Source organism: Podarcis bocagei (genome assembly GCF_964188305.1).
Source record: "Podarcis bocagei genome assembly, chromosome: W".
In the NCBI taxonomy this organism is placed as follows: Eukaryota; Metazoa; Chordata; class Lepidosauria; order Squamata; family Lacertidae; genus Podarcis; species Podarcis bocagei.
This window is the reverse complement of record NC_138131.1, coordinates 84,636,759-84,664,274: the sequence shown is the minus strand read 5'-3', so window position 1 is coordinate 84,664,274 and position 27,516 is coordinate 84,636,759. Positions and strand designations below refer to the sequence as shown.

At 45.0% G+C, this 27,516-nt stretch overlaps 1 protein-coding gene and 1 long non-coding RNA gene across 5 annotated transcripts in view; one reads left to right on the top strand and one right to left on the bottom strand.

Moving 5' to 3' along the window:
* Positions 1-27,490, top strand: LOC308578360. 3 transcript variants are annotated; one of them, XR_014003895.1, is made up of 4 exons: positions 1-78; positions 4,418-4,478; positions 19,700-19,747; positions 27,416-27,490. It is a non-coding gene; the product is annotated as an uncharacterized lncRNA (long non-coding RNA). The 3 variants fall into 3 exon arrangements; XR_014003896.1 differs by lacking the exon at positions 1-78 and adding an exon at positions 913-1,042; XR_014003897.1 differs by lacking the exon at positions 1-78 and adding an exon at positions 1,228-1,280.
* Positions 17,107-27,516, bottom strand: part of LOC308578359 (receptor-type tyrosine-protein phosphatase epsilon-like) — a 28,510-nt gene continuing 18,100 nt past the window's right edge. For both annotated transcript variants that reach the window (XM_081178627.1, XM_081178626.1), the window contains exons 8-11: positions 19,773-19,898; positions 19,354-19,505; positions 18,213-18,348; positions 17,107-17,383 (exon numbers count right to left, since the gene is read on the bottom strand). In XM_081178627.1, coding sequence (XP_081034753.1) covers positions 17,309-17,383; positions 18,213-18,348; positions 19,354-19,505; positions 19,773-19,898 — 489 coding nt within the window. In that variant the 3' untranslated portion in view covers positions 17,107-17,308. The remainder of the gene's footprint in view (positions 17,384-18,212; positions 18,349-19,353; positions 19,506-19,772; positions 19,899-27,516) is intronic.

Sequence of the window (27,516 nt, the reverse complement as noted above, 5' to 3'; positions counted from 1 at the left end):
CCTGCGAGTAAGCGCCTCTGAACTCAAGTCTTCTCAATGGGCGTGCTTATGAGGGTGCCGTTCCTCCTCTGTTCTGAGGTGCTGCTTAAAAATAGCACAACAGGGGGGATATAATGACAACTTTGAGTGCTTATGAAGTAGCTGAAGAACTTCCAAGTACAATGATTGAATTTTAAGAAAAAGAAATTTTAGTGTTTTGTTGGAAGCCGCCCAGAGTGGCTGGGGAAACCCAGCCAGATGGGCGGGGTATAAGTAATACATTATTACGGTATTATTATTATTATTATTATTATTATTATTATTATTATTCCCCCTACCCTATTTTCTTTTTTTGAAAATGGAAAAACTTGCCAAGGCAGACACGCCCCCTAAATTAATGGAGGATGGGGGGCACCCACGTGACTACACATGACAGGGGTGTGGCAACTTGACTGAAATATTGGGGGGCCAAGCAAGCCCCGCTCAGCACATGACGCGGGCACGCACATGCCCATCAACTGGGGGGGGGACAGCCGTCAAATGTTTTACGGGGGGAGAAGACCCCTCGGTCCCTAGGAGTTGGATCCTATGATACAGGATTTGACAATTGCAGTTCCACACAAGTAACCCTCAAGTTCTCCAGTTTAGCATCTCTTTTGTACGCAGCCCGTCCCAAGCCCATGCAACTGCTAAAGCTTGCTTTTCACCATCCCAACTCCCATTTCTGAAAAACCCTTTCTCCTATGCAGTCCCACTGTACACTTGTTCGCATCTTCACCCCCGCGTCCGTGCCTCCCCGCATTTTTTTTGTGCAAGATCGCTGCAGTGGTGAACTCCATGGTGAACTCCTGCAGCTTTTCAATCATACGTAAACGACACGTCAGAAAAAATTAGCTACTTTTACTTACAAAGAGATACGTCTAAAACATACCTGGTTTATTTCAAATATTTGAAATTTTAGCTCAGAAAGAAGAGTACGTATAAATACATTCTACATTTATAAAGAAATGCTTTCTACATTTATGCAACAGGGGATGCATGGGAGTCTTCTGAATTTCTAAAGGTATAGATATATAATCCTTCCTGCTACCATCAAATACCGGTGCTTAATATAATTACAGTATTTTCCTGTGCCTTTGTGTGCTGGTTTGACTTTTTCTTTTCTGTTTTCTTTTCTTTTTCTTTTACAAAGTAGCCTCTTGTTTCCCTGGACAATATATGAATGGGAAGTGAATGGGAAGTGGACTCCTTTGTTACTTAGTTTCAATATTTATCTAAATTGGGAAGCTCCTTCTGATGCAGTAAGTGAAAGTGGTGCTGAAAGAAAAAGTATTTTATAAATAGCATACTCGTACGCTTTCCACCAAAATAGAAGAAATGTCCATCTCAAAAGAGTCTTAATGCAAAGATTTTTGTTTCTTAGTTTCTGGTCCAAGGAGTAGGGCCTCTTGAACCTTTGGGCTGGCTGTTCTAATTTCATCACATTTCTTTTTTTAATATGAGCAGAATTTTGTGAGTTAGGTTGTTGAGTTTGAGAAGGTTGATGACTCAGTTGATGGATGTTGTGTATATTTTGGGTGCTTGCTAATAAAATATCTGTTCTAAGTTGCTACATCAAATCTGGAACTTCATGCAGAACCAGGAGTGAAATACATTGCAAAAAAATACTATAGAATATTTGAGGACTCCACATCCTTTATCTCTCTCAAATGAGACAGCTGAGGAATGCAAAAGGGATAAGTTTCAGGATAACAAGAAGGGAGAAAACACTGAAAGGGGTGGAGGGGAGTGGCTGCTTTAAACCTTCCACCCCTAATTTACTAAAATTTCTGCTGGTGTTGAAAGTTACCATTTTCTTCCCAATTTTCTCCATCTCTGCTTTACTCAAACTTCCACAACTTTAAACCACTGCTTTCTGCCTCTCAGTGTGCCTCCCTTCCTCACTCCCATGCTGCTGTTGTGCAGCTTGCCTTCACATTTGCTCCTCTATACTGCCCTGACTTCATTCAAATCCAGGTTTGTGATGTGGCACTGCAAGCCTCCAGTGGGGGCTGTTTGATAACGTTCTTACATTTATATTATATACAGAGAAACCAATCCTCCCTCCCAATTAGGCTTCCTGGAGGAGGGTTTCTCCCCAACCTCAATCTGAATAAAACCTGCAGTCATTTTGATTTCATATCTGTATCGTCTTACATTAGTCTTGTCTGAGCTGCTTCCACTTCCACTTTCCATTATGTCATCAGATTCAAAAAAGTGGAAAAGTGAAAATCAAAAGCAGATGAGGAAAACTGCTTTAAAATTTAAAAGGTGATTGAGATAGTTATAGATTCTAAACTCTGTACACATGAATGAAACAAAATGAGTATGTACAGTGTATGTGTACACCTAAATGTCTTTGAGTGTTGAGGAGAGAAAACAGGATACTCCACCCATGGCCAGTAATGTATAATATTGTACACTTGTTACACAGAAACTGTATGCATGGTCTGCAGAAGTGCTGTTTTCCCTCCCACGTGCCGTATGCTAATTTTTTCTGCATATTTAATTAAGGGTACCTGGGAGTAAACCCCACTGAACCCCACAGGACTTATAAGGAACTTCCTTGCCTCGCCTCGCCTCACCCTCACTCCAGACATTTTGAGTACTTGAGTCATGTGAAATCTAGTAATTTCTAATGTGGTATTGCGATAAGGCTATTTTTTTCAGGGGAGGGCACAAGGGACCCTGTGTACACCTCTGGGTGTTTGTATATTGATGATTTAGTAAGGAGGTGATATATGTGTGAATTATATATATTTTTGTGTAAAAGTAGTTGATACTGAAAATTAATAGCATATACGTTGCAATTTATATGCTGCATATTAACTTACTTCCAGTAGTTTGCCTTTGTAGAATATATGGTCTAGTATCAAGTTAATAAAGTTTTTGTGAGCAGAATATATACACAAAGGAAGCAAAGGCTCAGCAAGGTCATACTTTCTTTTCTGCTGCAGGGCATAACATTTTAATATTTAGATCTTTCAAAAAGCAAAATCTCTTGACATTTGTGCTTTGCTTTTGTAATTTTTATAGTTTGCCTCATTTGCTGTTTTCATGTGGCTATGATGTTTAGTCACTTCAAATGTGTTGTAGTTCAGTGTAAACAGCTTTGTTAATGTTAGCTTCACTTTGGAATTAAATTACTCTGAAGTGGCAAAGCTACTGGCACGATCCAGCTTAGGCCATCCTGACCCCATTTACTTGAGAGTAAGCTAAGCCCCACTGAATCCAGTTCCCATTGGACTAACCTCTGACGAAACATGGTTAGGATTGCAGTGTCAATTTGCCATTAGATTACAATATGTAAAGTTTGAGTGGTCAACTTAGTAAAACCTAGTTATTTTCAAAATAGTATAACTTTTCAGTCCCAGTTATACAAATACACCATTCTGGAATTACTACTGTGTCATGTGCAAGGGTGTACAGTAATTGAGTAAATAGCTGACAATGTACATCATTTTATCATGGTAGAGTTGCTCTTTAACATGCTTTTGGAAGTTGCACCTTTGAGCCAGTTATAAGGGACATCACAATAGGATATTTTATTTTATTTATTGCATTTCTATTCCATCTCTTTCTCCATGGAGCTCAAGTTGACATACATGGTTCTCCTCCTCCTCATTTAATACCCACAGCTACCCTATGTAGTAAGTTTTACTGAGAGGCAGTGACTGGCCCAAGGTCACTTTGTGAGCTTCATGGCTGAGTGGGGATACCAGCCCTGGTCTCCCAGATCCTAGTCCGACCACTCCAGCATGTAGGAACAAATCATTTTGACCATACAATTGTAATTATCTGAATTATATTTTCACATATTTTCAGTATCTCGAGAATGAGGTACATGCCAAGGCTTGCTGCATAGGAGTGCACTCAAAAGAAAGGATTTTCTGCAGAAATAATGCTGCAAAGTAACTTCACTATAGTTTTACTGTAATAAAAAAAGAAAGACACCAAGCCTTTAGCACACATTCAGGATTTTTTACCAGTATGTTACGACTTACAGATAAGTGAACCAAGTTTATAAGGAGAGATACCACTAATGCCAGGGTGGTTAATGAGGAAAGTCAGAGAAGCTATTGGAGAAGGCTTCATTCAGAAAAAATACTTATTTTTTGTTCTCATTTGGCAAAGGGAGCACAGCCCTTGGGGGGGGGGGTTGCAAACAATAAGGGATTTAAAAAAGAATTTGAGGAGCAAATTACCAAAAACATTAAAACCAACAATAAAAAGAGGTGAAATAAAATGGAGACCAGCTATGGAGGCAGTCCTCTTATGGATCAGTAACTGGTTAAAGAACAGGGAGAAGTGACCAAGAAAAGCTTCTCAGAAGAGTCCCCTGAGTGTTTGAAGTTTCGCTGCTTTTCATGAAGTAATGAAGGTCACCTTCCCTTCTCAGGAATAAATGGACAGTTCTCCCAATGGAGAGATGTAGAAAGCCAAGTCCCCCAAGATTCTTGGTAAGACTCCACTTTTGAACTTGTTCATAAATAACCTGGGGTTAGGGGTGAGCAGTGAGGTCACCAGATTTGCTGTTGACACCAAATTGTTCAGGTTTGTAAGAAGAAAAATGGATTTGCAAATTAGCTACAAGAGGATCTATCCAGACTGGGATAGTGGGAATTAAAATGGCCAGTGCAATAAATGCAAACAATTCTAAAGTGATGTACATTGCAGGGGGAGTTCTAACTTTTCATATATGCATTTATGGGGTCTGAAATGGCAGTGACTTATGAGGAACGAGATCTTAGCTTAATGAAAATGTTGAGTCAGTGTGTGGCAGGTATGAAAATTAGGATTCATCAGGACAGGGTTTGAAAATAAAACTGTCAATATCCTAATGCTGTTACACAAATCTATGGTAGGAGTCATTCTGCAAAGAAACAGAAAAGATTGTTGTAACTTTAAGAACTGTTTCTGTGAGTTCATGGTGTGGTTTTCTAGACTGATTAGGTACAGCTGGTGATGGGTACAAAAGGAGAAGTTGCAGTTTGCATTAGCCTGCAAAAGAGAACACCCACATGCTTTGTGTTTGTAAGGTTGTAAATAAAACTCTTGCTTGAGTATTTTACACCTGTCTCATGGTCCTGTTGTCTGCTACCAGGAAGATACAGGTCCAATAATGTATGGTGACAGCACTGGAATACTGTGTTGAGCTGGAAAAGGATATTGTTGAGGTGGAAAAGGGAGGAGCTAACCAAAATGATCAGAGAGCTGGAACAAGATTACAACATTTGGAACTTTTTAGTTCAGAAAAAGGTATGGTGGAGCATGATAGAGTTGTATAAAATTATGCATGGTGTGCAGAAACTGGTAAGAGCAGGGGTTTTCAACCTGGTCCCCACCGCCCACTAGTGAGCATTTCCGAATTCTAGGTGGGCGGTAGGGGTTCTATGGCACAAGCTGAATCCTCCTTCCATCAAGCACTGGTGGGTGGTAAGGAAATTTTACCATCAAGAAAGATGCATTAGTGGGCGGTAGTTATAAAAAGGTTGACTACCCCTCGGTTAGAGAGACGTGTCTATCCTTCTCACATGTACTAGAACGTGGGCCATCCACCAAACTAGAATGCTGAAAGATTCAGGACCGACAAAAGGAACTATGTCACACAGCACGTGCTTAGACTATGGAATTCATGATTGCAAGATGTAGTGTTGGCCATCAACTTGGATAGCTTGAAAAGGACACTGGACAAATGTATGGAATAAGAGCTATCATGACTGTATTACTTCCACTGTCAAAAGCAGTATGCTTCTACATATCAGTTGCTGGGAGACACTGCTGTTGTGCTCCTGTCCTTCTCAAAGACTTCCCACATGAAACCATAGTTGGTTGTCCACTATGAGTACAGGATGCTGGACTAGATGGGAGTTGGTCTAATCTTATTTTATTTTATTTAGAACTCTATGTGTTTTCATTTTTGAGAAAGATGGGTCTGCACATTTTATTTTCTAGCTAAGGACAGTTACTGGCATAAGCTATAGCCATTTATTTTTTTCATTCTAGATATCTAGATAGTGTAATCTGAATGCCAGTATTTGAGGAAGGTATGGTTTATCAGTAACTATTTCATAAAAACTGCATCAAAAGTATTTTTTATTTCTATTTGTAAGACACAAATCAAAAGCTCAGAGACATGATTCTTGCATGCATTTATGAATATGCTTTATAAGAAGCTCATATTAAATTCAGATTTAAAGTCCTTTCAAATAATTAATCTATCTATCTTTTAGATGATAAAAGTGCAAAGTGTAGCAAATTACCTGGGGAAACAGAACTCCAAAACATCAAGATATTTTATTTGATATAAAAAATGGTAACAAATTGTCGAGATTTTTTTCTTTCAACTGCCCTTCTCCCACAAGAGTTCTGTGTTTTATTAGATCAAATATAATATAGAATATTACTTTTACTAATGTATTCTTTTTAAATACACTATTATCAAAGCCATAGAGGATGTTCAGAAAACAGACTACAAATCTCATGAGGTCTGCCACTGCAGTTTCAAATAAAACTATATAGCCTGGGTAGTAAGAAATTCTGGGAATGATCCCGAGAAAGTCACTTATAATCCAGCTACAGTGGTCTTTGTTTACACATGTTCTGGCAAAGTGAATAGATGTATGCTAGACTGGATAATTAAAGAATCTACCAATTTACAGGTTTTCAATATTCAGAATCAGACTTCTAAAAACGAGATCTCAACAGGGCCAAAATAGATTGGAAACATTTTAAATTCTTTCAAGCACTGACATCCCATGTAGTCAATTTTATAAGCTTTTTTCCATAGTCTGTGGAATTAGGTTACCAAGAATTAAACAAGGAACTGTCAGAAATGAAGAACTTGCTCATGGAAATTCACAAGTAGTTTTCTCATGGTGATGGCAGATCTGGATTTCAGTTATGTGAGACACCATGCAGTTATCTACTGCTTGGTGACTGAAAGGATTTTTAATTTTTTTAAAAAATAAATCTTCTAAAATAGTTGATTCTTCAAGAACTACAAGCAATAGGCTCTGATTGATAGCTGCTATATGTTAATTTCACAACAGGGATGTAATTGAAAATTGTAACTTTGTGACTTTGTGTGTGTCTGTGTGTTTTCATAGAATTCAGACACTCTTTTACAATGGCTATGAGTAGCTATCTACCTCCCATCAGAAAACCTCCCCAGCAAACAGGGTTCTACCAACTAAAAGCATGATGAAGGTAATCTGCAGTGTAACAATTTCTGGAACTTCTTGGGTGAAGATCTTACAGCAGGATCCTATTAGTGAAAGTAACATTGGACAACTGTGGATCGCCTCAAGGCAGGACATTTAGGAACATTTGGTAAATACAAATACCATAGAATGGTTTTGATATGAGTAAAGAAATCGTTAGCCCAAATAAATGGTTCTGTCCAGTTTTATGCTCCAATGAAATCCAGTCTAATTAGATTATATCTAATCAGGATACAATATTGTCCACATAGCTGAGATATCAGTGGTGTGTGCCTTTGAATTATAGAAAATAGTACCCTACTAAATCCAGAGCAGTGACTGAAGCAAACTAGGATATGGTCTCCACATAAAGCAATATGAGTGTAGAAAGAATGCTGAGGAAGGAGACAGGATGCAACCATGTTAAACTATCCATGGACACCCCAGATTTGAATGCTCCAGCATATTAAAACACCCTGCGAGTAAAAGCAGCATTACCAGGAAGAATGGTTCTAGAACAGCTTGTTCCCAGTTGTTTTCTACTCATGAAGGAGTTTTGCACATAGGGGAGCATTATAAATGTGACCACCTATTTGCAGTCTGAAGTGGAACACTGCCTGTAACACAGGCAGCACCAGAGAGGAGAAAGGGAGAGGACATACTGTCCAGACACTGCTGGATTCCTTTTGTACTTCCTTCAAAGGAAAGATGTTTTAACATAAACGTATCATTCTCTTTCAGAAATCTAAAATATGCAACAGAACCATCTCTCTTGGCACACACAAAAGTGCACCATGTCCTTTTTATGCCATTCCCCATCACCACCATGTTTCTGCTCCTGCAGTCCAGTCTAACCCTCCCAAATCCATTTTGATGCATGTGTAGACAAGGTCTAAAATGCCTGCCATGGCTATATTTGTTTCAAGTAGACCAAAATGTACTGCCTAGGAAGATTACATTTACTTTTGTATAATCCATTGGAACAACTGAGAATAATGATTACTTTTATTCAGATTACTTAGAATAAATAAGCGTGTTCTGGTTGAGAAGATAAATTGCTGTTGCAAATTAATGTTATATGTATAATGCTTCATTTTTAACTTTTTTTTTTGTCAGAACAGTGCTCTGAGTCAAATAGCTAGAGTTTTTAAAGTTCTGGGAAGTAATTTAAGTAAGGGATTTTATGTCCTTTGCACCATTGCTGTATTTAGTTTAAACGAGCAAATAGTAGAGGAATGAAATTAAGAGATTTAAAGAAAGAAATGCAGCCTGAAAATAAAAATGAAACCTTGTTCTTGCATCAGAATTATTAGATCTTGCGATTTGCATATACAAATAATTCAGCAACATTCACTGGCATTATAAATACAGCAAGATCAAATTATAAATGTAATAAAAGAAAATATCACTGTATAATACATACATATATTATAAAGATCTTGACATAAATTAAATATAGTTTTGCATATACAGAATAAGGTTCAGTAGCAACATACTAAAAATGATACTGCGTAATGAAAACATTTTCAAATGCTGGAAACAAAGATGTTCAAATTCCTTTAAAAACCAATTCATAAAAGTCATTTTCAAAACACTAATCAATACAGCAGGCATTCTTCTGTTGGGCCTGATTAACCCAAGCCATTAAGTATCTTACTTAGTACAAGATTTCAAAACTTGCTTGCATCAAGAAATGCTTTCCACACTGAGTTGTCTGCCAAGAACTATGTTGTGTGTTGCAGGGAATTCTGGAGTGCATTGTGTCACCCTCTTAAATTTGCGTAGTGAGACTAGCTGGCCTCTATACAGAGCATGTATGTCCCACAGCACCAGGGCTGTTTCCAGGATTCTTTGGACCCCATGCAAGAGACAGCAGGAGGCCTGAACACGCAGAGATACACATCCACATCAAATACAAGAGAGTACATACTTCATGCATTCAAAAGAGTGCATGAGAGTTCAAATTGCGTAGGGTCACAGGGATGCAGTGCTGCCCTTTCCCCCAGTAACCCTCTGCATGCTTCCTACTCCCAACCTTTTGAGCTCTGAGCACAAAGGTCTGCAGGGAATTTCTAAATGCAGCTAGAATATTGCTGCAGATATTTCTGCTCAAACCTCAGGAGAGGAGAGAGTGGAGATGGCACACATGAGGATACTGGAGGCGGGGCTGGTGCACACACTCCTGGACTGTTTCAAGCTCAGGTGTTCTTTTGAATGCATGAGCAGGGCTCCCTCCAATATCTTCTTTTGCTCCTAAGCTCCATGCAGAGGGCTAGCTGGCTGACTAAATGGGGCGTGCGGATGGGCTGGCTCTAACAGCAGATGAGTTGGGAGCACGGAGCCTGCTCTGCCTGATACAGCATCCACTACTGGTAACATGGGAGACCAGGCAAACTGTGAGCTTAGGCTCTCCCAACTTCTGCAACAGTGCCAAGGAGGAGTTAATCCTGAACGTTGTGGCTGATTGTGGGCTCTGCAAATCCTGTGGCAATCAGGGGAGCAAGGAATCCAAGTACGGTATAGAATAGTATGACCTTGGCTGTCATACAGGCAACAGAAGGTCAAGACCAGAGCCTTCCTTTCCCCACACAGCTGCATTTCCCCCCCCCCCACATTAACTATTTGCATGCCTGTGTGCGCACTGCTCTTGTTTGTTTTTAAAGCAAATTTATGTATATAAACTATTAGAGGGGGCCCTGCAGATTTTACTAATCCCTGGTGCCAGGCCTGCAAAGGACATGTCTCCTCTGCTGCTATACTTTCCAGGAAAGTATCAGTAACAAATGATAAGATGCCTTTTGGTTAGCTAAGTTACAGTTCTTTATCTTGTTGTTAGTCCTTGCAAGGCATTAAAAAGCAGATGCAATAAAGGGAGTGCTGGCCTGCTCCCTCCATGCATTGGAGGGCAAAGATCTGTAGCCAGGATGCTGCTGCATTAGTGTTAGCTCTCCACATGATGCTGATTGTGCAAGGTTCTAAATCACACTGGATCTACATGCATATAGTAGACATCCAGCCTCGTGGAGGGTAAAGTTGGGGAGCTGACACGCCCCTGCCCTCTCCTTACGCAAGTAAAATCGCATGAGGGTTTTAACACACAAATAGGGCTATTGTTGACTCCCTGATAAATTGATAAGGAACCCCGAGTTTCTAGAAACATACTTCGAAATAAACTGCTTTAACAATATTACTATTTGTGCACTGTTTCTGAGTTAAGCATGTACTTAAGAGCTTTGGCAATCAATGTCCACTGTCACACAAGACAATAAGTTGAGTCACATAGTGACTAGATATGCAGATCAGAACATATAAATTTCTAATCACTGTTTGGCATTTATTAATGCAATCTCATGCAATGTAAAAAAAATTAAGTGTGGAAACCCATAAATATGTTTGTTATACCATTGTACGAAGTATCACAGTCTTATTTGACTAAACACCTTGAAGTGAAAAACAAGCTTTCTAAAGTTGCAATTCACCAACCTCATAAAACAGATTAGTTGTGATTAAAAGTGATTTGGCTGGGTTTAGCACAGTATTTCCTCAACTGTGGCAAGTCTTGTCATCACCAAATGGGAGAACCTAGTAGAACTAGATTGTCTGAAGGGAATCCAACAAAGCCACAGAGAAGGTTTTGTGCTTCAGATTACTTCAGAGAATTTAATCCCACGGAATTATCTGAAACTGTTGAGTATAGAAATTATTCCACATTGGGGGAGGAAAGCTGCTCCATTTTAAGTGCACTCATATTAGTATTACCAAAATGAGCCTCACCCCAAGTATTCTGGCTTCACTTGGGTAAATATAAGAAAAGTTAAAACATCCCTACTTCATTAATGGATTCCGCTATGTGCATTTCTGGTCCACATCTTACGTTTTTAAATATTGCTTTACAGAACAAGCAACAAATTAAGAGAGTTCTGGATGCTATTAGAAATATTATCTAATAATTACTTCCTTCCACCAAGGCAGGATTTTTCTCTACATCTGAAAATGACTTTGTTTGGATAATTTAAAAAGGAACAACTGCAATGCTTTCCCTTAAGCAGATTTCACAGTTACAGCTATGGATGCTGGTCAGAGGTCAAGGAAGGGGTACTGGACTGATACTAAGAGAAGCAAGGAATTCCAGTGTCATGGATGAGGGAACAGCAGCTACCTATGCTATTCTAGGTTTACTGAAAGCTAGGAAGTGGGAAATTAGAAGACGGAGACTAAATTGGTAACTGTAAAGACTATTTTTGTGTTATCAAGCTAAATAAGATACTTTGGCTAAGTGCAGAGAGGCCATTCATCAAGGAGCCAAGAAAACCGAGGGGACATATTCACCAGGACCTAAAGGTGTTACTAATATCCAGTAGTCAAAAACTCAATACCAGGACTAGCACATGTCTCTATTGTAACAAAAATAGAGATATTAGGAAGAATATGATTATGGTTTTGTCAAAACCCCAGTATTTTGAAAACAGCAGTTTCCACACAATTTGTACTGCATTAGAAAGCGTCTGACACTCTTAAGGCTGTCGGAAGCAGCTTCTAAACTGGTGGGTAGAAACAGTGGTTTTAAAAAACCTATCTTCATCTGTTAATGTGCTCACAGATTTGGGTCCATAGTGTATTGGACTGTTCATTCCTCACATTTTGGAGTTTGGATTTCCAAACTTATTATGATAGAAAGCTTATTTTACATTCAACTCTTAACCAAATAATGGTGTTTGCTTTGGGGCTTAGAGAGCTTAACATCAATCACCTCTTACAATAAATTCTATTCATTAAGTGCATAACAACTGTACATATACATATAGATTTACAGAAGTGCATTACTGGGAAGACACAAGCAATAAAATGGCAGTGCTTTAAAAACAGTGTGCTTATAGACTAACCTGAACTGTTTTCAATTAAAAGTCGGTAAGTAAAAGACTCATGTGGACACCTTGCAATCCTCTGAATTGCTAAAAGTATCCACCTTTCTTCCAGTCGTGTATTAAAATGAACATAGATTAAAATAATGCAGGAGCTGAAATGTAATGACCAGGTTAAAGTCTACATAGTTGTCAATAAGGCTTTCCTTGTTGTATTAAAAAAACCACCAATGAACAAGCCCAAACTATTGCATATTAGACATTTATATACAAATTATTCTTTTGTACTTGTGCTCTTTAATTTATGCCTTCTAAAAAGATGGGAGCAATAGATATAAAATGTACTGTGTGTTTTGTCATTTTTCTCCAAAGCTAGTTTTGTCCAGACGATGACATTGCCACATGGGGCTTTATATATAGTCACAGCCATTAAAGTAAAAACCCTAGGAAGCAACCCATCATACAAGTCAGTTCAAAACAAATGGGTTTTGTGCCCTAACAGTAAATGGTCAGTTGTGCACCAACAGCCCAAACCCAAATTTTGTGGGCACTCCTACATGTCCATACTTCATTGGCTACACTCCTGGGATAGTTCTGTATACTTACAATAAGGAAGAAAATTGTGAAATAATAGGTCATATAGGAGGTCTGAAAGCATACTGGCATTGAGTACCACACCATTTGTAGGAACACAATTCAGGACACTGTTCATTCCCATTAAGTACCACCAACACTAAAGGAGCACAAGTGTATTTATCTGTGTCCTTAATTGAACACTAACACCAGTATTCTAAGGACTTGGAAGTAAATGTCTTGACTTCAGTAGATGCTATTCCCTGATTCAGCTAAAGATTTGTCATGACTATACTCCACTGACACCAGTGAAGCAAGTTTGCCACTATGTAATTACTGAAGTTGTGTTGCTTTCAGTAGTGCTTAGCCATAACTATCTTAAGCTAGATTGTTTTAAATTGAAAGTATATGTTTTCCTTTACCGTATTTTTCGTTCTATAAGACGCACATTTTCCCCTCCAAAAATTAAGGGGAAATGTGTGTGCGTCCTATAGAGCGAATGCAGGCTGCGCCGCTAAGCCCAAAGCCAGAACAGGAAGACGGAGCACTGCGGAGCGCTCCGTCTCGCTGCTCTAGCTTGGGGATTGCTGTGCGCAAACCTCTGTAGGGCAGCGGGGTGCCTTCACCTCGCTGTCCTGCAGAAGCTAGCAAGGCTGTTCCCAAGACAGAACAGCGAGACGGAGGGCTCCATCTCGCTGCTCTAGCTTGGGGACGGCTGCGCGCAAACCTCTGTAGGGCAGCGGGGTGCCTTCACCTCGCTGTCCTGCAGAAGCTAGCAAGGCTGTTCCCAAGACAGAACAGCGAGACGGAGGGCTCCATCTCGCTGCTCTAGCTTGGGGACGGCTGCGCGCAAACCTCTCCAGGGCAGCGGGGTGCCTTCACCTCGCTTTCCTGCAGAAGCTAGCAAGGCTGTTCCCAAGCCAGAACAGCGAGACGGAGGTCTCTGTCTCGCTGCTCTAGCTTGGGGACGGCTGCGCGCAAACCTCTGTAGGGCAGCGTGGTGCCTTCACCCCGCTGTCCTGCAGAAGCTAGCAAGGCTGTTCCCAAGCCAGAACAGCGAGACGGAGGGCTCTGTCTCGCTGCTCTAGCTTGGGAACGGCTGCGCGCAAACCTCTGTAGGGCAGCGTGGTGCCTTCACCCCGCTGTCCTGCAGAAGCTAGCAAGGCTGTTCCCAAGACAGAACAGCGAGGCGGAGGGCTCTGTCTCGCTGCTCTAGCTTGGGGACGGCTGCGTGCAAACCTCTGTAGGGCAGCGTGGTGCCTTCACCCCGCTGTCCTGCAGAAGCTAGCAAGGCTGTTCCCAAGCCAGAACAGCGAGACGGAGGTCTCTGTCTCGCTGCTCTAGCTTGGGGACGGCTGCGCGCAAACCTCTGTAGGGCAGCGTGGTGCCTTCACCCCGCTGTCCTGCAGAAGCTAGCAAGGCTGTTCCCAAGCCAGAACAGCGAGACGGAGGGCTCTGTCTCGCTGCTCTAGCTTGGGAACGGCTGCGCGCAAACCTCTGTAGGGCAGCGTGGTGCCTTCACCCCGCTGTCCTGCAGAAGCTAGCAAGGCTGTTCCCAAGACAGAACAGCGAGGCGGAGGGCTCTGTCTCGCTGCTCTAGCTTGGGGACGGCTGCGCGCAAACCTCTGTAGGGCAGCGTGGTGCCTTCACCCCGCTGTCCTGCAGAAGCTAGCAAGGCTGTTCCCAAGCCAGAACAGCGAGACGGAGGGCTCTGTCTCGCTGCTCTAGCTTGGGAACGGCTGCGCGAAACCTCTGTAGGGCAGCGTGGTGCCTTCACCCCGCTGTCCTGCAGAAGCTAGCAAGGCTGTTCCCAAGACAGAACAGCGAGGCGGAGGGCTCTGTCTCGCTGCTCTAGCTGGGGGATGGCTGCGTGCAAACCTCTGTAGGGCAGCGTGGTGCCTTCACCTCGCTTTCCTGCAGAAGCTAGCAAGGCTGTTCCCAAGCCAGAACAGCGAGACGGAGGGCTCTGTCTCGCTGCTCTAGCTTGGGGACGGCTGCGCGCAAACCTCTGTAGGGCAGCGTGGTGCCTTCACCCCGCTGTCCTGCAGAAGTTAGCAAGGCTGTTCCCAAGACAGAACAGCGAGGCGGAGGGCTCTGTCTAGCTGCTCTAGCTTGGGGACGGCTGCGCGCAAACCTCTGTAGGGCAGCGTGGTGCCTTCACCCCGCTGTCCTGCAGAAGCTAGCAAGGCTGTTCCCAAGACAGAACAGCGAGGCGGAGGGCTCTGTCACGCTGCTCTAGCTGGGGAATGGCTGTGCGCAAACCTCTCCAGGGCAGCGGGGTGCCTTCACCCCGCTGTCCTGCAGAAGCTAGCAAGGCTGTTCCCAAGCCAGAACAGCGAGGCGGAGGGCTCCGTCTCGCTGCTCTAGCTGGGGGATGGCTGCGCGCAAACCTCTGTAGGGCAGTGGGGCACCGCGCTGTCCTGCAGAAGCTAGCAAGGCTGTTCCCAAGCCAGAACAGCGAGACGGAGCTCTAGCTTGGGGACAGCTGCGCGCAAACCTCTGTAGGGCAGCATGGTGCCTTCACCCCGCTGTCCTGCAGAAGCTAGCAAGGCTGTTCCCAAGCCAGAACAGTGAGACGGAGGGCTCCATCTCGCTGCTCTAGCTTGGGGACGGCTGCGCGCAAACCTCTGTAGGGCAGCGTGGTGCCTTCACCCCGCTGTCCTGCAGAAGCTAGCAAGGCTGTTCCCAAGCCAGAACAGTGAGACGGAGGGCTCCATCTCGCTGCTCTAGCTTGGGGACGGCTGTGCGCAAACCTCTGCAGGGCAGCGGGGCGCTGCTCTCCAAAGGCTTCAGGGATCTTTGAGGCTGGCGGTGGGGAAAAGCAGCGCTTCGCTCCACCGCCAGCCCCACAAGCTCTGGTGAATGTACCTTGGACGCACCTAGTTTTAGAGGGGGAGAACAAGAAAAAAATTTTTCCCCCTGTTCTCCCCCTCCTATGGTCCTGTGCGTCCTATGGTCCGGTGCGTCCAATGGAGCGAAAAATACGGTATATATTTGCTTTCTATCTGGCAATATACCTTTTTGTGATAGCAAGAACAGAACCTCTTTCTTTTCAAAATACAAAATAGTTTCAAAATATTGATTAATTAACCTACATTAAATATGTTACTTTATGTTAATATTTCTTTTTTAAAAATTATATCAGGTTAAATAACTTAAGGTGATCTTTTAAGATTATTTAACTGAATTCAACGAACTCAGTATTTGCATTATGGTGCTAAGTTACAGCTTGCAATTATAACAGAACTATCTAGAGAATCTTGTCTTCAAAAATAATTATACGTTTTATGTTTTTTGCTAAGGTTCAAAATCTTAGACAGTTGCTTGTGGAGGATTCATGTACCATTATATATAATCCACTGAATGAGTTGTGCTTAACAGGAAGAATGCTTTAAAAATACAAAAAAAAAGCAAACAGATATAACCTGGCTATTGACCGTTAAGATTAATAGTTGTAGAATATTAACCAACTTTCTAGAGCACCTCAAATAGTGTCTTCCACAGTCAGCAGTTCACATTAGCATCAATAGGTTTACAAGTGGAGCAAGGTGCTGATGAACATAAAAGCATCAAAACACCGCCACAACCGAAAAAAGAATACTCTGCAAATACTGAGATGAATGCAGCAAGCAAATGCATATGCTCTTGGGTGGCCACACTCATTTCAGTGGGGTTCACACAGTGTTTCCTAGTAGCATGTGGCCATTGTGTGGAACTTGCTCTAAGAGAAATAATTGTCATGTGCGCGGATTTGGATCCAGCCTATTTACTCTTATTCCTCTGCTTTATAAACACGGGTTATTTTATAAGTCATCTAAAAGTTAAAAAGTAAAAAGTAAAAGTCAGAATTTCATAGATGTTCAGGGGAAAATATGGGTATGATCCAGCCAAAACCAAGCATTTTTGAAGTCCCATTAATGAATTTTAAAAGTATTTATTTCCTGTTCTTCGATGGACTCCCATCCAAGGGGCTGATCAGATCCATGCACACTTAGCTTCAGCAGTGCTGCAGCATCAAGTGCTCCCAGACCATTAACTGGACTCCAAATCCCATTAACTTCAATGGGAAAAATTTAAGCATAAGCTTAATACACCCACTGAAATCTGTGGGTATTGAATATGCCTAACATAGGCTGGATTGTGCCCTATTTTTATAATAGTTTATACTGTGATATATTGTACACGGCCATCTGTTATGCAAAACTTAAAGATCACCTTGATCCAGCTTGGGGAACTAGATACACAGACACAGCCTTTGCACATATATCCCCAGCTGAATGGGGTGTCCCACATGCAAAAGTGTGCTAGATGTGCAGCTCCCCTATTTTATGTGCTGAAGCTGCACATGTTGAGCATTTCAAAACAATAGCAATCCTGCTGTTTGGCTGTTTGGGAAGGAAAGTGGGACTCTGGAATCAAACAGGTTCTTCAGGTGGTTTTTTTTGGTTTTTTTTTTGAAACAGTTCTGCGCATGCTCCTTTGGATCAGAGAGTAAAAGTCTTGAATAATTTATACATCTAAGGAGGCATTCCGAGCAAGCCAAACATGGTAGTATGTACATTTAGAGTTTTTAAAAAGTCAATGGAAATAAATTAACATGATTTACAAATCTCTGTACAGATGATTAAATTAATAATAATAAGGCAGGAGTTTTCACTTGAAATTGGCATAATCAGAAAATATGTCAATGAAATCTTGTACCACTTTGTAGCAGAATTCATACTGTTCCTGAAAAGAGAAGAAGAATACATTTACTCTGATGAAAATTTCTCTGAATCATAACAATTCCAGTGAAGCATGTTTAACTCTAAACTAGAACATAATCATATCTCACAGACAACATTTTTAATTTCTTATCCTGTTAAAACACTTTCTTTTTTGCAGGTGGTAGCATAATTAATTTTAAAATATAACTAAAACAACAACAACAACAGTTGGTTCACTGAGAAAGCAGACTTTGAATGAGAGGTGGACAGTGAGCCCAATGGGAGCATTTAAAAAAAACATAAATCCTATCAGGAGTCACTGTCAAATCAAGAAGTTTCCCATTTACTTTTTCATTTTAATTAGTTATAGCCTGCCTCTCAGGGTAGGGGAGCCATCAAAAGACAGCTAAAAATGGCTATATTCTGATACCAGGACACATATGTAAACCTGACTATTGCTATTGTTTTTAAAAACAACTGTGAGAGGCAAGCAGAGCACAAATAACCAGCTCTAATTAATCTGCCCATTATATACAGGGAGGCCACCCTTGCCGTAATTCCTTGATTGCAAAAGTATGCAATGATATTTGGATCTTGCCACTGCTATTAGCTGTTCAGAGGACCAGCTGTACACTCCTCTCCCCCGCCCCCCAAAATCCAAGATACCCTATAGCACTGTGCAGAGGCTATTCAGCAGTTTCAAAAGTTGTTGTGGTGTGGCTTTGCAACATGACTAAGCATTGGCACGACATGTATTTGTGAACACCCAAGTCCTGTGTTGTGACACTTTGCTCAAATACCAACATCCTATTATCCTTTTGACAAATATTTTTGTGGTTAAAACAACATACCAGTGTTTGCACCATATGTGGTCTTTGCAGTCGTAAACTCTTCACAGCTTGAAATACATCTAAGAGACCCTCAGCTTTGACTCGCTCCAGAATATTGCTGAGTGCAATGAATGTACCTGTTCTTCCAGCTCCAGCACTATAATACATATACTTTTTTTTCTTTAACAGGTTATATTACCAAATCCATATTCAATACAGTGAAAATACACCCTGAATTGATTCCCTGCTACTTAGAAGAATCCCTGCATTGCCTCATTGTTCTTTCCAAGGACTGGCAGAAGCAGAATAAATTATGCCAATTTGCTTAATATAAACATTTTCATGCAGATAACGGAATTTAGTTCTACTAGCCAAGGAAAACTTTCTTGAAATATAAACTCACGTCTAAATTTTTCAACCACCCAACCTTAATCTTGCAATCACTTTATGTGCATAAATGTTTACATCATGCTGTTTCTAAACTACCAATATATAAACATAGTTCCTAGCACTTCTGGAAACTCTTAGAAACATCCTTGTCTCAGCAGCCAGAGCCTGACTATCACTATGTGACTGACTGCTGTGCATTACACACTGAAGCTAACGTAATGTATGAATTATAGTTCTAGCTAATAAGAAATTGGGCTTCAAAATCATGAACACAGTTTATCCAACAAAAGCAGATCTCCGTAGCTGACATCTTATGACAATAGGTGACTGGTAGGTGAGTGTAGTTTGCCCAAAATGGTCTTGCAGCCCAAATTCAGAAGCCAGGCAGACCTAATTAGGTCCATGGCCAAGAGGTTCCCCATTGCTGATCACTTTGTGTAATATCACTTTATTTAATATCACTTTATCACTCTAGGAAAGTGAAATTAAAGCTTTGCTGACAAATGCCCCATTTCTGATAACTGAGTATCTTGTCATAGTTGTCCATTCCCTCTTAAACTCCCAGAGTACAGAAAATCGTTTCAAGGCTACTAGATTGGTAAATGTGTATGTTTTTTATAGAAAATTATTGTCTTTTTAAAAAAAATTGTAAATATATTTTTACATTTTTGTAAATATTTGTCATGGAAATATTGATGGGCAGAATAGAAATATTGCAAACTTACAAACAAGCAAAGGAGTATAGAGCAAAATAAAATACAAAACTATTTACCTGCAGTGCACTGTAATGGGATGGTTTCCTGTCTGCTGTTGCTGCTTTTGGACAGCTGCAATGAGGTCAATCATTCCCTTCCCTTCAGCAGGAATTCCAATTTCAGGCCATCCATGAAAATGAAACTGTCGGACAAGTCTGCCCAGCTTCTCCTGGTCATTCAAAAGCAAGAAAACCACAAATTCAATGCAGCTTCAAGAGTGGAACGGAACACTGGAAGCCAGCTACATACCTTCTTATCTATAGGAACCTTTTCATATATGGTCAATGTAACTTAATCATGTGATTTATATAAGGTAAGAGGATTTTAACGAGTAATCTAAATTGAGCTAAATTTACATTTCAGTTGGCTTTAAGCAACCCTGAAGTTCAGAAAACCACAGCGGACACAGACGTATTTAAAATGTTATCATTAATACCTGATTGTGCATAATCAGGAAGTCCCTGACGCTTATGGCATCAGCCAGTGAGTCAATCTTTATCTCGATGGTAATCTCTCCATAAGTAACAGATCCCTCTGATGGCCAGTATTGAAAACATTTTTCCTGTAACATTGAGGGAAGAAAAGGGAATGAATGCTGCCTCCAGAACTTCTTGGTTGAAATATATTCATGCAGATACAGCACTGGTTCCTCAAAAACATTAGTAAGAACTAGTTCCTGTCTCCTTCCCCTCCCTCCAATCGCACATTACATATTTGTCAGGGGTTTAGGAGCAGAGGCACGGGCAAGGGAGGAAACAGAGAGCGAAGGGGAGGAGGCAGAAGAAAAGATGAGTGATGACGACGACCCGAGATCTCCTAGTCTTTCTAGTGAATCAGAGGATTCACAGAAAGGAGCACCAGTGGCCAGGGCAAGGGGGGCACCCCAGGAAGATAGAGCCAGAGGGGACTCAGGGGGGAGCAGCTGGAAATCGGGACCAGCGTCACCGCCAGGAAGCAGGGAAGAGGAAGGGAGCCAGGGGGGAAGCGCTGGCAGCTCACCACAGGAGGGAGGGCATGAGTCAGGAGTGGCCACACCTCCATCGGGGAGCGAAGAAACGGTTAAGAGGAAAGTGGAAGGTTGGGCGCGCGCGCCAAGTTCAAATGCAGAGGAAGGTGGCGCAGTAAGCAGCCCCGAAAGGGAACCAGGTCCTAAAGCCCGGCGCAAGGAGGCAGGAGGGTCCGGGTCAGCGTCAGAAGAATCCCGGAAGGAAGAAGCCCCGGGGGGTAGAGGGACCCAGAGGAGGACAGTCAGGCGGAAAAGGTGGAGCAAGGCTAGGATATTAAGTTGGTGCACACGGGGCGGAGACTCAGACGGAGCTTCGCCGATCTAGCTACTAGACGTAGAGTTTGCGCGCAGCAGCGTGAGAATGGAAACTGTAATTCAATAAAGACTTTTACTTAATGATCGCTGGCTAGCGTGATCCTCTGTGAGCTAGGATCTTCAAGCAGCTCTGACAGTAAGCTCCGTCACTCCATTGTGGGCATCTACAGCCTCGAGGAGGGGAGAGAAACAGGTGCCTACTAGCGAGCTCACGAACGGCAGACGACATGACGGCTGAGCAGCAGATAGAGGACCTCAGAAAAGCAGTGGCACAACTGAACGCCGAGGTTCTCGCATCCAGGAAGAGAGAGGAGGAGGCAGCTGCCGCCTGCAGGGATCTCCAGGTCAGGTTAGACGTGCTGACAAAGCAGACACCCCGGCAGGAGGGAATTGGGTTGGCGAGACGGACAGGCGGGCTAGTCTCTCACTTCGATGGGAACCTGCAACAGTATCCCAACTTTAGAGCCGACGTACTGTGCGCACTGCAACTGCTGCATAAAGACTTTAGAGATGAACAAGAGAGAGTGGGGTTCATCATGTCCCATCTGCATGGGGATGCGAAAGCATGGCTACGCAATTTATGGAGAGATAATGATCCGGCGCTCCAGAATGCGGATGCCTTTATTAAAGCGATGGATGGGTGCTTTTTATCAAGTATTGACGTGGATCTTGCACGGAAGGAGGTGCATGGGCTGAGACAAGGGAGGGCCAGCGTCAGGCAGTATCATGCCCACTTTTTCGCCTTGGTCAGTGCCCTGGAATGGGACAGAGATTCGGCGCCTGTAAGAGACCTCTTTTGGGAGGGGCTGCACAACTCGATTAAAGATGAGATCGCGAGGGGGGAGAGACCCCGAACCACCCAGGAGGTCGTTCAGAGGGCACTGGCAGTGGGGGTGAGGCTGGAAGGACGTCCGTGGAGCAAGGACGAAGGGCGTGGAGGGCGCGAACCAGCCGGGGGCCCCTCCTTCCTTCCCAGAGAAGCAGCGCGGGCGCAATCCACGCCTCCGCCAGGAGGAGGAGCCGAACCTATGGAGGTTGGAGGTGCAAGGGCTCAGTCAGCAACCAGAGCCCTAGCACCGGCAGCAGTGAAAGCGAAGCCTCCTAGAGGGAACAGGAAGTGTTACGTCTGTGAGGAACCAGGGCATATGGCAAAAGAGTGTCCCCAGAGGCCCCACAAGCTCACTGCAGCCTCAGCAATGGTGACTGCAGCAACGCAGCAAGGAGGAACACAGCAGGGAAACGAAGCAGTCTGGCTGGAGGAAGAGGCCCTGGGGCCCAGCCAGACGTGTTAGTGACGCAGTCCCCAGAGATTTTACAGCCCGTGAACCCCCTCCCGCCCAAACCAGTAGTGAGGCTCACAGCATCTCTCCAGCTGCCCAATGGAATCACCATAGACGTGCCAATCACCATTGACTCAGGCAGCAATGCGGACTTTATAGGGCAGGACTTTGTCGACAGGCACGCTGTGCAGTTGCTGCCGGCCACACTGCCCCTGCAGGTTGTCACGGTGGATGGCAGGGAGCTGCTCGGGGGGCAAGTGGTGAAGCAGACGCCACCAATGGTGATGCGACTTGGGAATCACAGAGAAATCATCAGCTTCAACGTCACTCAACTATCTGACACGCCCGTTGTATTGGGCATGAGTTGGCTGGACAAGCACAGCCCAACGATGGCTTGGTACCAGAGGCAGCTGACCTTCGGCTCTTCCTTTTGTGCTGAACACTGCATCGTGCCCAGGCAGGAAGGAGAGGAAGAGGAGTCACAGCTGCTGCTAGGCACGCTGCAAGCGATTCCCCACAAGTACGCTGAATTTTTGGAAGTTTTCTGCGAGAAGGAGGCAGACAGGCTACCCCCTCACAGACCATATGACTGCAAAATTGACCTGCTGCCGGGGGCGGCGCTGCCTAAAGGGAGACTGTATTCCATGTCAGAGGACGAACTGCAAGAACTCAAGGAGTTCATTGATCATAATTTGCAGCGCGGCTTCATCCGGGAGTCCAAGGCAGTGGGGGGCAGTCCCGTATTCTTTGTTAAGAAGCGGGACACGCCCCAAAAGAGACTCGTAGTGGATTACAGGATTTTGAACAGTGTGACTAGGCCATCGGACTTCCCCATGCCCCGAATTGACGACCTCCTCGCAAAGGTACGGAAGGGCAGAGTGTTCACCAAGTTGGACCTGCGGGGGGCGTACAACCTCATTCGCATGCGGGAGGGTGATGAGTGGAAGACAGCCATGTTCACGCCACTGGGGACCTACGAATATAGAGTTATGCCTTTTGGATTGCAAAATGGCTCCCACGTTTTTCAAGCATTTATGCATCACGTGTTGGCGGGACTTCTCTACAAGACGTGCGTCTGTTTCTTAGATGACATCCTGATCTTTTCGGAGTCGCAGCAGGAGCATGACAAACACGTCAAGGAAGTGCTGAGCAGGCTAAAGCAACATAGGCTCTACGCCAAGCTGGAGAAGTGCCAATTTGACGTGCCGGAGGTGGATTTTCTGGGCTACAAGCTGTCTGACAAGGGGCTCGCCATGGACAGCGCCAAGGTTCGAGCGGTGTTGGATTGGAAGAGCCCGCGCAACCGGAAGGAGGTCCAACGGTTTGTCGGCTTTGCGAACTTCTATCGCAAGTTTATCAAGGGCTTCGCGATGCAGACGGCGGCCATCACTGACACGCTTAGCTCCAAGAAAAAGAAGTTCATTTGGACAGAGCAGGCGGAGCAGTCCTTTCAGGCACTCAAGCGTCTCTTCGCGTCGGAAGAGCAGCTGCTTCATGTCAACCCCAGCAAGCCGATGAGGGTGGAGACAGACGCTTCGGACAGAGCCGTGGGGGCGGTCCTGCTGCAGAAAGACCCGCAGGGGGTGTGGCGCCCGGGAGCGTTTTACTCCAGGAAGCTCAGCAAGTCCGAGCAGAACTACACCATCTGGGACAGGGAGTTGCTGGCCATTCACGCAGCGTTCAAGGCGTGGAGGCACTTTCTGATCGGCGCCAAGCACACGGTGCAGGTTTGCACGGACCACAAGAATCTAGAGCACTGGCGCACGGCACAGTTCCTGAACCAGAGGCAGATACGTTGGGCTGAGTTCTTTGCGAACTTCGACTTCCGAATAGAGTATGTCCCGGGGGACACCAACATCATGGCAGACGCTCTCTCCCGTAAGCCACAGTATCTGGAGGACGCAACGCCAGCGGCAGCCATGCACATCTTCGCACCGACAGTGTGGGCGTGCGCCGCGGCGACCGTGGACCTAGAGGCGGTGCGACGAGCGTTGCAGGGGGACTCCTTCGCACAAGCAAAGATGGCAGAGGTGCAAAGGGGCAAGGCAGCGGCCGACGGTTTCCAGCTAAGAGATGGATTGCTCATCCGTAAAGGGGCCATCTACGTGCCGGGAGACGAACTTCGAGCCAAGGTGCTGCAGCAGCTGCACGACGCGCCCACGGCCGGGCACTTTGGCAAGGAGAAGACGGTGGAATTAGTAGCCAGGGATTTCTGGTGGCCTGGAATGAGAGGGGAGGTCGCAGACTACGTGGCGAGGTGTGACACCTGCCAGAGGGCCAAACCGGTGCACAAACCGCCGGCCGGACTGTTGGAACCGCTGCAAACTCCGGTCGAACCTTGGGAAAGGGTGGCCCTGGACTTTGTCACGGATCTGCCCAGCTCAAGGGGCAAGACGGCAGTGCTGGTGGTGGTGGACCTGTTTTCCAAGATGGCGCATTTCATTCCGTGTGCTAAGGTGGCCACGGCGGAGCAAACCGCCAAACTGTTCATAGACCACGTGTTCAAGGTTCACGGTCTGCCACGGTCTATTCTGTCCGACCGGGGGCGGCAGTTCATCTCGAATTTCTGGCAGAAGCTGATGGGCTTCCTGAACGTCAAGATCAACCTGGCGTCGGCGAGACACCCGCAGACCAACGGGCAAGCGGAGCGGGTCAATGCCATCATGCAGCAGTACCTGAGATGTTATGCAAATCAACAGCCTGCGACGTGGGTGGATTACCTGCCGCTTGCCGAGTTCGCCTACAACAACACGAAGCACGTGTCCACGGGGGTCACGCCGTTCTTCGCCAACAACGGGAGGCACCCCAGAACCTTCCCGGGACTGGAAAGAATGGGGGAGGGGGAGCCGCAGACAGCAGATGCGTTCGCGTCGGAGCTGCAGGAAGTCCACGATCAGCTGAGGCGCCACCTGGAGCTGGCCAAGCACGCATACAAGGTACAAGCAGACAAGCACAGAAGGGTTGGAGAAGAGCTCCACGTGGGAGACTGGGTTTGGTTAGCAGCCCACGCAGTGCCGGCCAGGTCGTTGGCCAAGAAGAAACTAGGGCATAAACAACTGGGGCCCTACCAAGTCGAAGAGCAGGTCAACCCGGTAGCTTTCAGACTGGCACTTCCGGAGGGTTCCAGAATGCATCCGGTATTCCACAGATCGGTGCTCACTCCCTACAAGGCACCGCACAGGTTCCAGGAACCCGGAACGGCGCCGAGTCCGGCCAGAGACAGAACAGGGCACGCGGGAGTGGCACAGAAGGAGCGCATCAACGAAGTCACGGAGATTTTGGACTCCAGATGGGGGGAAGAGGGGGTAGAATACTTTCTCGCCAAGGAGGGCACCCCGGCCAGTGCGAACAGCTGGGTGCCGGGCTACGCCCTAGACGAACCTCTGCTCAAAGACGAGTTTCATGCCCTCTTCCCACATAGACCTATGCCAGCAGACTTTTTCGACGACTGGCTTTTCACGCCCACGCTTTCGGCCAGCACGTTCCGGGGGTTCGACTCGGACGAGGAACCGACACGAGACGTCCGTTCCCCGGAGGGGTCACCCTCGGGATCCGCCTCAGAACCCTCGTATTGGTGGGACGATAGGCCAGAGGAGCAGTTCCGCAGAAAGTGGCTGGAATGCTCAGGACGAGCAACGCCGCCAGGAGGAAGGGAGGGAGAGACGGACATGGACATTTTCGGGGACGACCCGGGTTTCGAGCACGGCGGCACAGAGATGGAAGCGGAGGTGACCGTCGTCGACGAGAGCAGGGAGGAAGACCCGGGAGAGTTCAGATGGAGGCCCGCCACGGGAAGCGACCGATATCCGACGTTCGTCCCTTTGCAACAGCAGCCCCCAGCTCCAGCACCGGAAGGAGGGGAGGGGGGAATGGGGGGCTTCGAGGGGGGGATGGATGTCAGGGGTTTAGGAGCAGAGGCACGGGCAAGGGAGGAAACAGAGAGCGAAGGGGAGGAGGCAGAAGAAAAGATGAGTGATGACGACGACCCGAGATCTCCTAGTCTTTCTAGTGAATCAGAGGATTCACAGAAAGGAGCACCAGTGGCCAGGGCAAGGGGGGCACCCCAGGAAGATAGAGCCAGAGGGGACTCAGGGGGGAGCAGCTGGAAATCGGGACCAGCGTCACCGCCAGGAAGCAGGGAAGAGGAAGGGAGCCAGGGGGGAAGCGCTGGCAGCTCACCACAGGAGGGAGGGCATGAGTCAGGAGTGGCCACACCTCCATCGGGGAGCGAAGAAACGGTTAAGAGGAAAGTGGAAGGTTGGGCGCGCGCGCCAAGTTCAAATGCAGAGGAAGGTGGCGCAGTAAGCAGCCCCGAAAGGGAACCAGGTCCTAAAGCCCGGCGCAAGGAGGCAGGAGGGTCCGGGTCAGCGTCAGAAGAATCCCGGAAGGAAGAAGCCCCGGGGGGTAGAGGGACCCAGAGGAGGACAGTCAGGCGGAAAAGGTGGAGCAAGGCTAGGATATTAAGTTGGTGCACACGGGGCGGAGACTCAGACGGAGCTTCGCCGATCTAGCTACTAGACGTAGAGTTTGCGCGCAGCAGCGTGAGAATGGAAACTGTAATTCAATAAAGACTTTTACTTAATGATCGCTGGCTAGCGTGATCCTCTGTGAGCTAGGATCTTCAAGCAGCTCTGACAATATTATATAGAATAACTATTTAATGCCCCTGTATCTGAGTACTGAACAGAAGAAGAAAAATACAGGAAGTTCTACATTCTCCATGTTTTAGTTGATGCCTGTTTTCTATGTGAAATTGATGTCACACAAGCATATGTTTGACATGCAATACTTCTGTACTTTGGGAGACAAATGAAAAGTTTTTAAAAAGGGGAAAAGTTAGAAAGACACATTAAAAACTTTCACGAATCATATGACAACACAAGTTGCTTTTGTAATGACTTAACAATGATTTCAGCAACGCTTGAAATGGATATAACTGTAAAACCCATTATAGCTCACCTTAAGTTAAGAAATGTAGTTTGATGCTGCACCAAACATGCAGACTTCTTGACACCATGCAACTGCTGACACGCAGTGCAGTCCAGAGGACGTTAAGTAAGCACTATTAAGCTCCACTGACATCTTAGCACTCAGTTGAGCACACTTAATTCCCATTGATTTCCCAATTGACTTGATTATATGTAACTTTCCCTAGAATTGTGACAATTTTTGTCTGAATTTTCAGTACTGAGGATCATCAAGCCAGGTTAGGTACAATTCGCGTGAAGCTGTGTGCATCAGAAACCATGCTACTACATGTCTCATTCCTAGCCTGGAAATCTTTTTTCAAGAGCAAAGCATTTTTTTAAAAAAGTGGGGTGAGGAATAAGAACAGCAAAACACTACAGTGACATCACAAAGTCCCCAGTCTGCACAGCACTCTGCAGCTAAACACAGCTGGGCTTTGCTAAGATTTGGTGGTATGAAGCATATTTGTGGCTATTTATAGGCTAATTATCTTTCTTTTTTTTTTTTTAGTGGGTTGGAATGTCCTGAAGAAAAATTTCATTTCCTCATCACACTTTACGCTATTCATAAAAATATATGTTTGTTTTTTTTTTAAATTGGGCAAAGTGGTC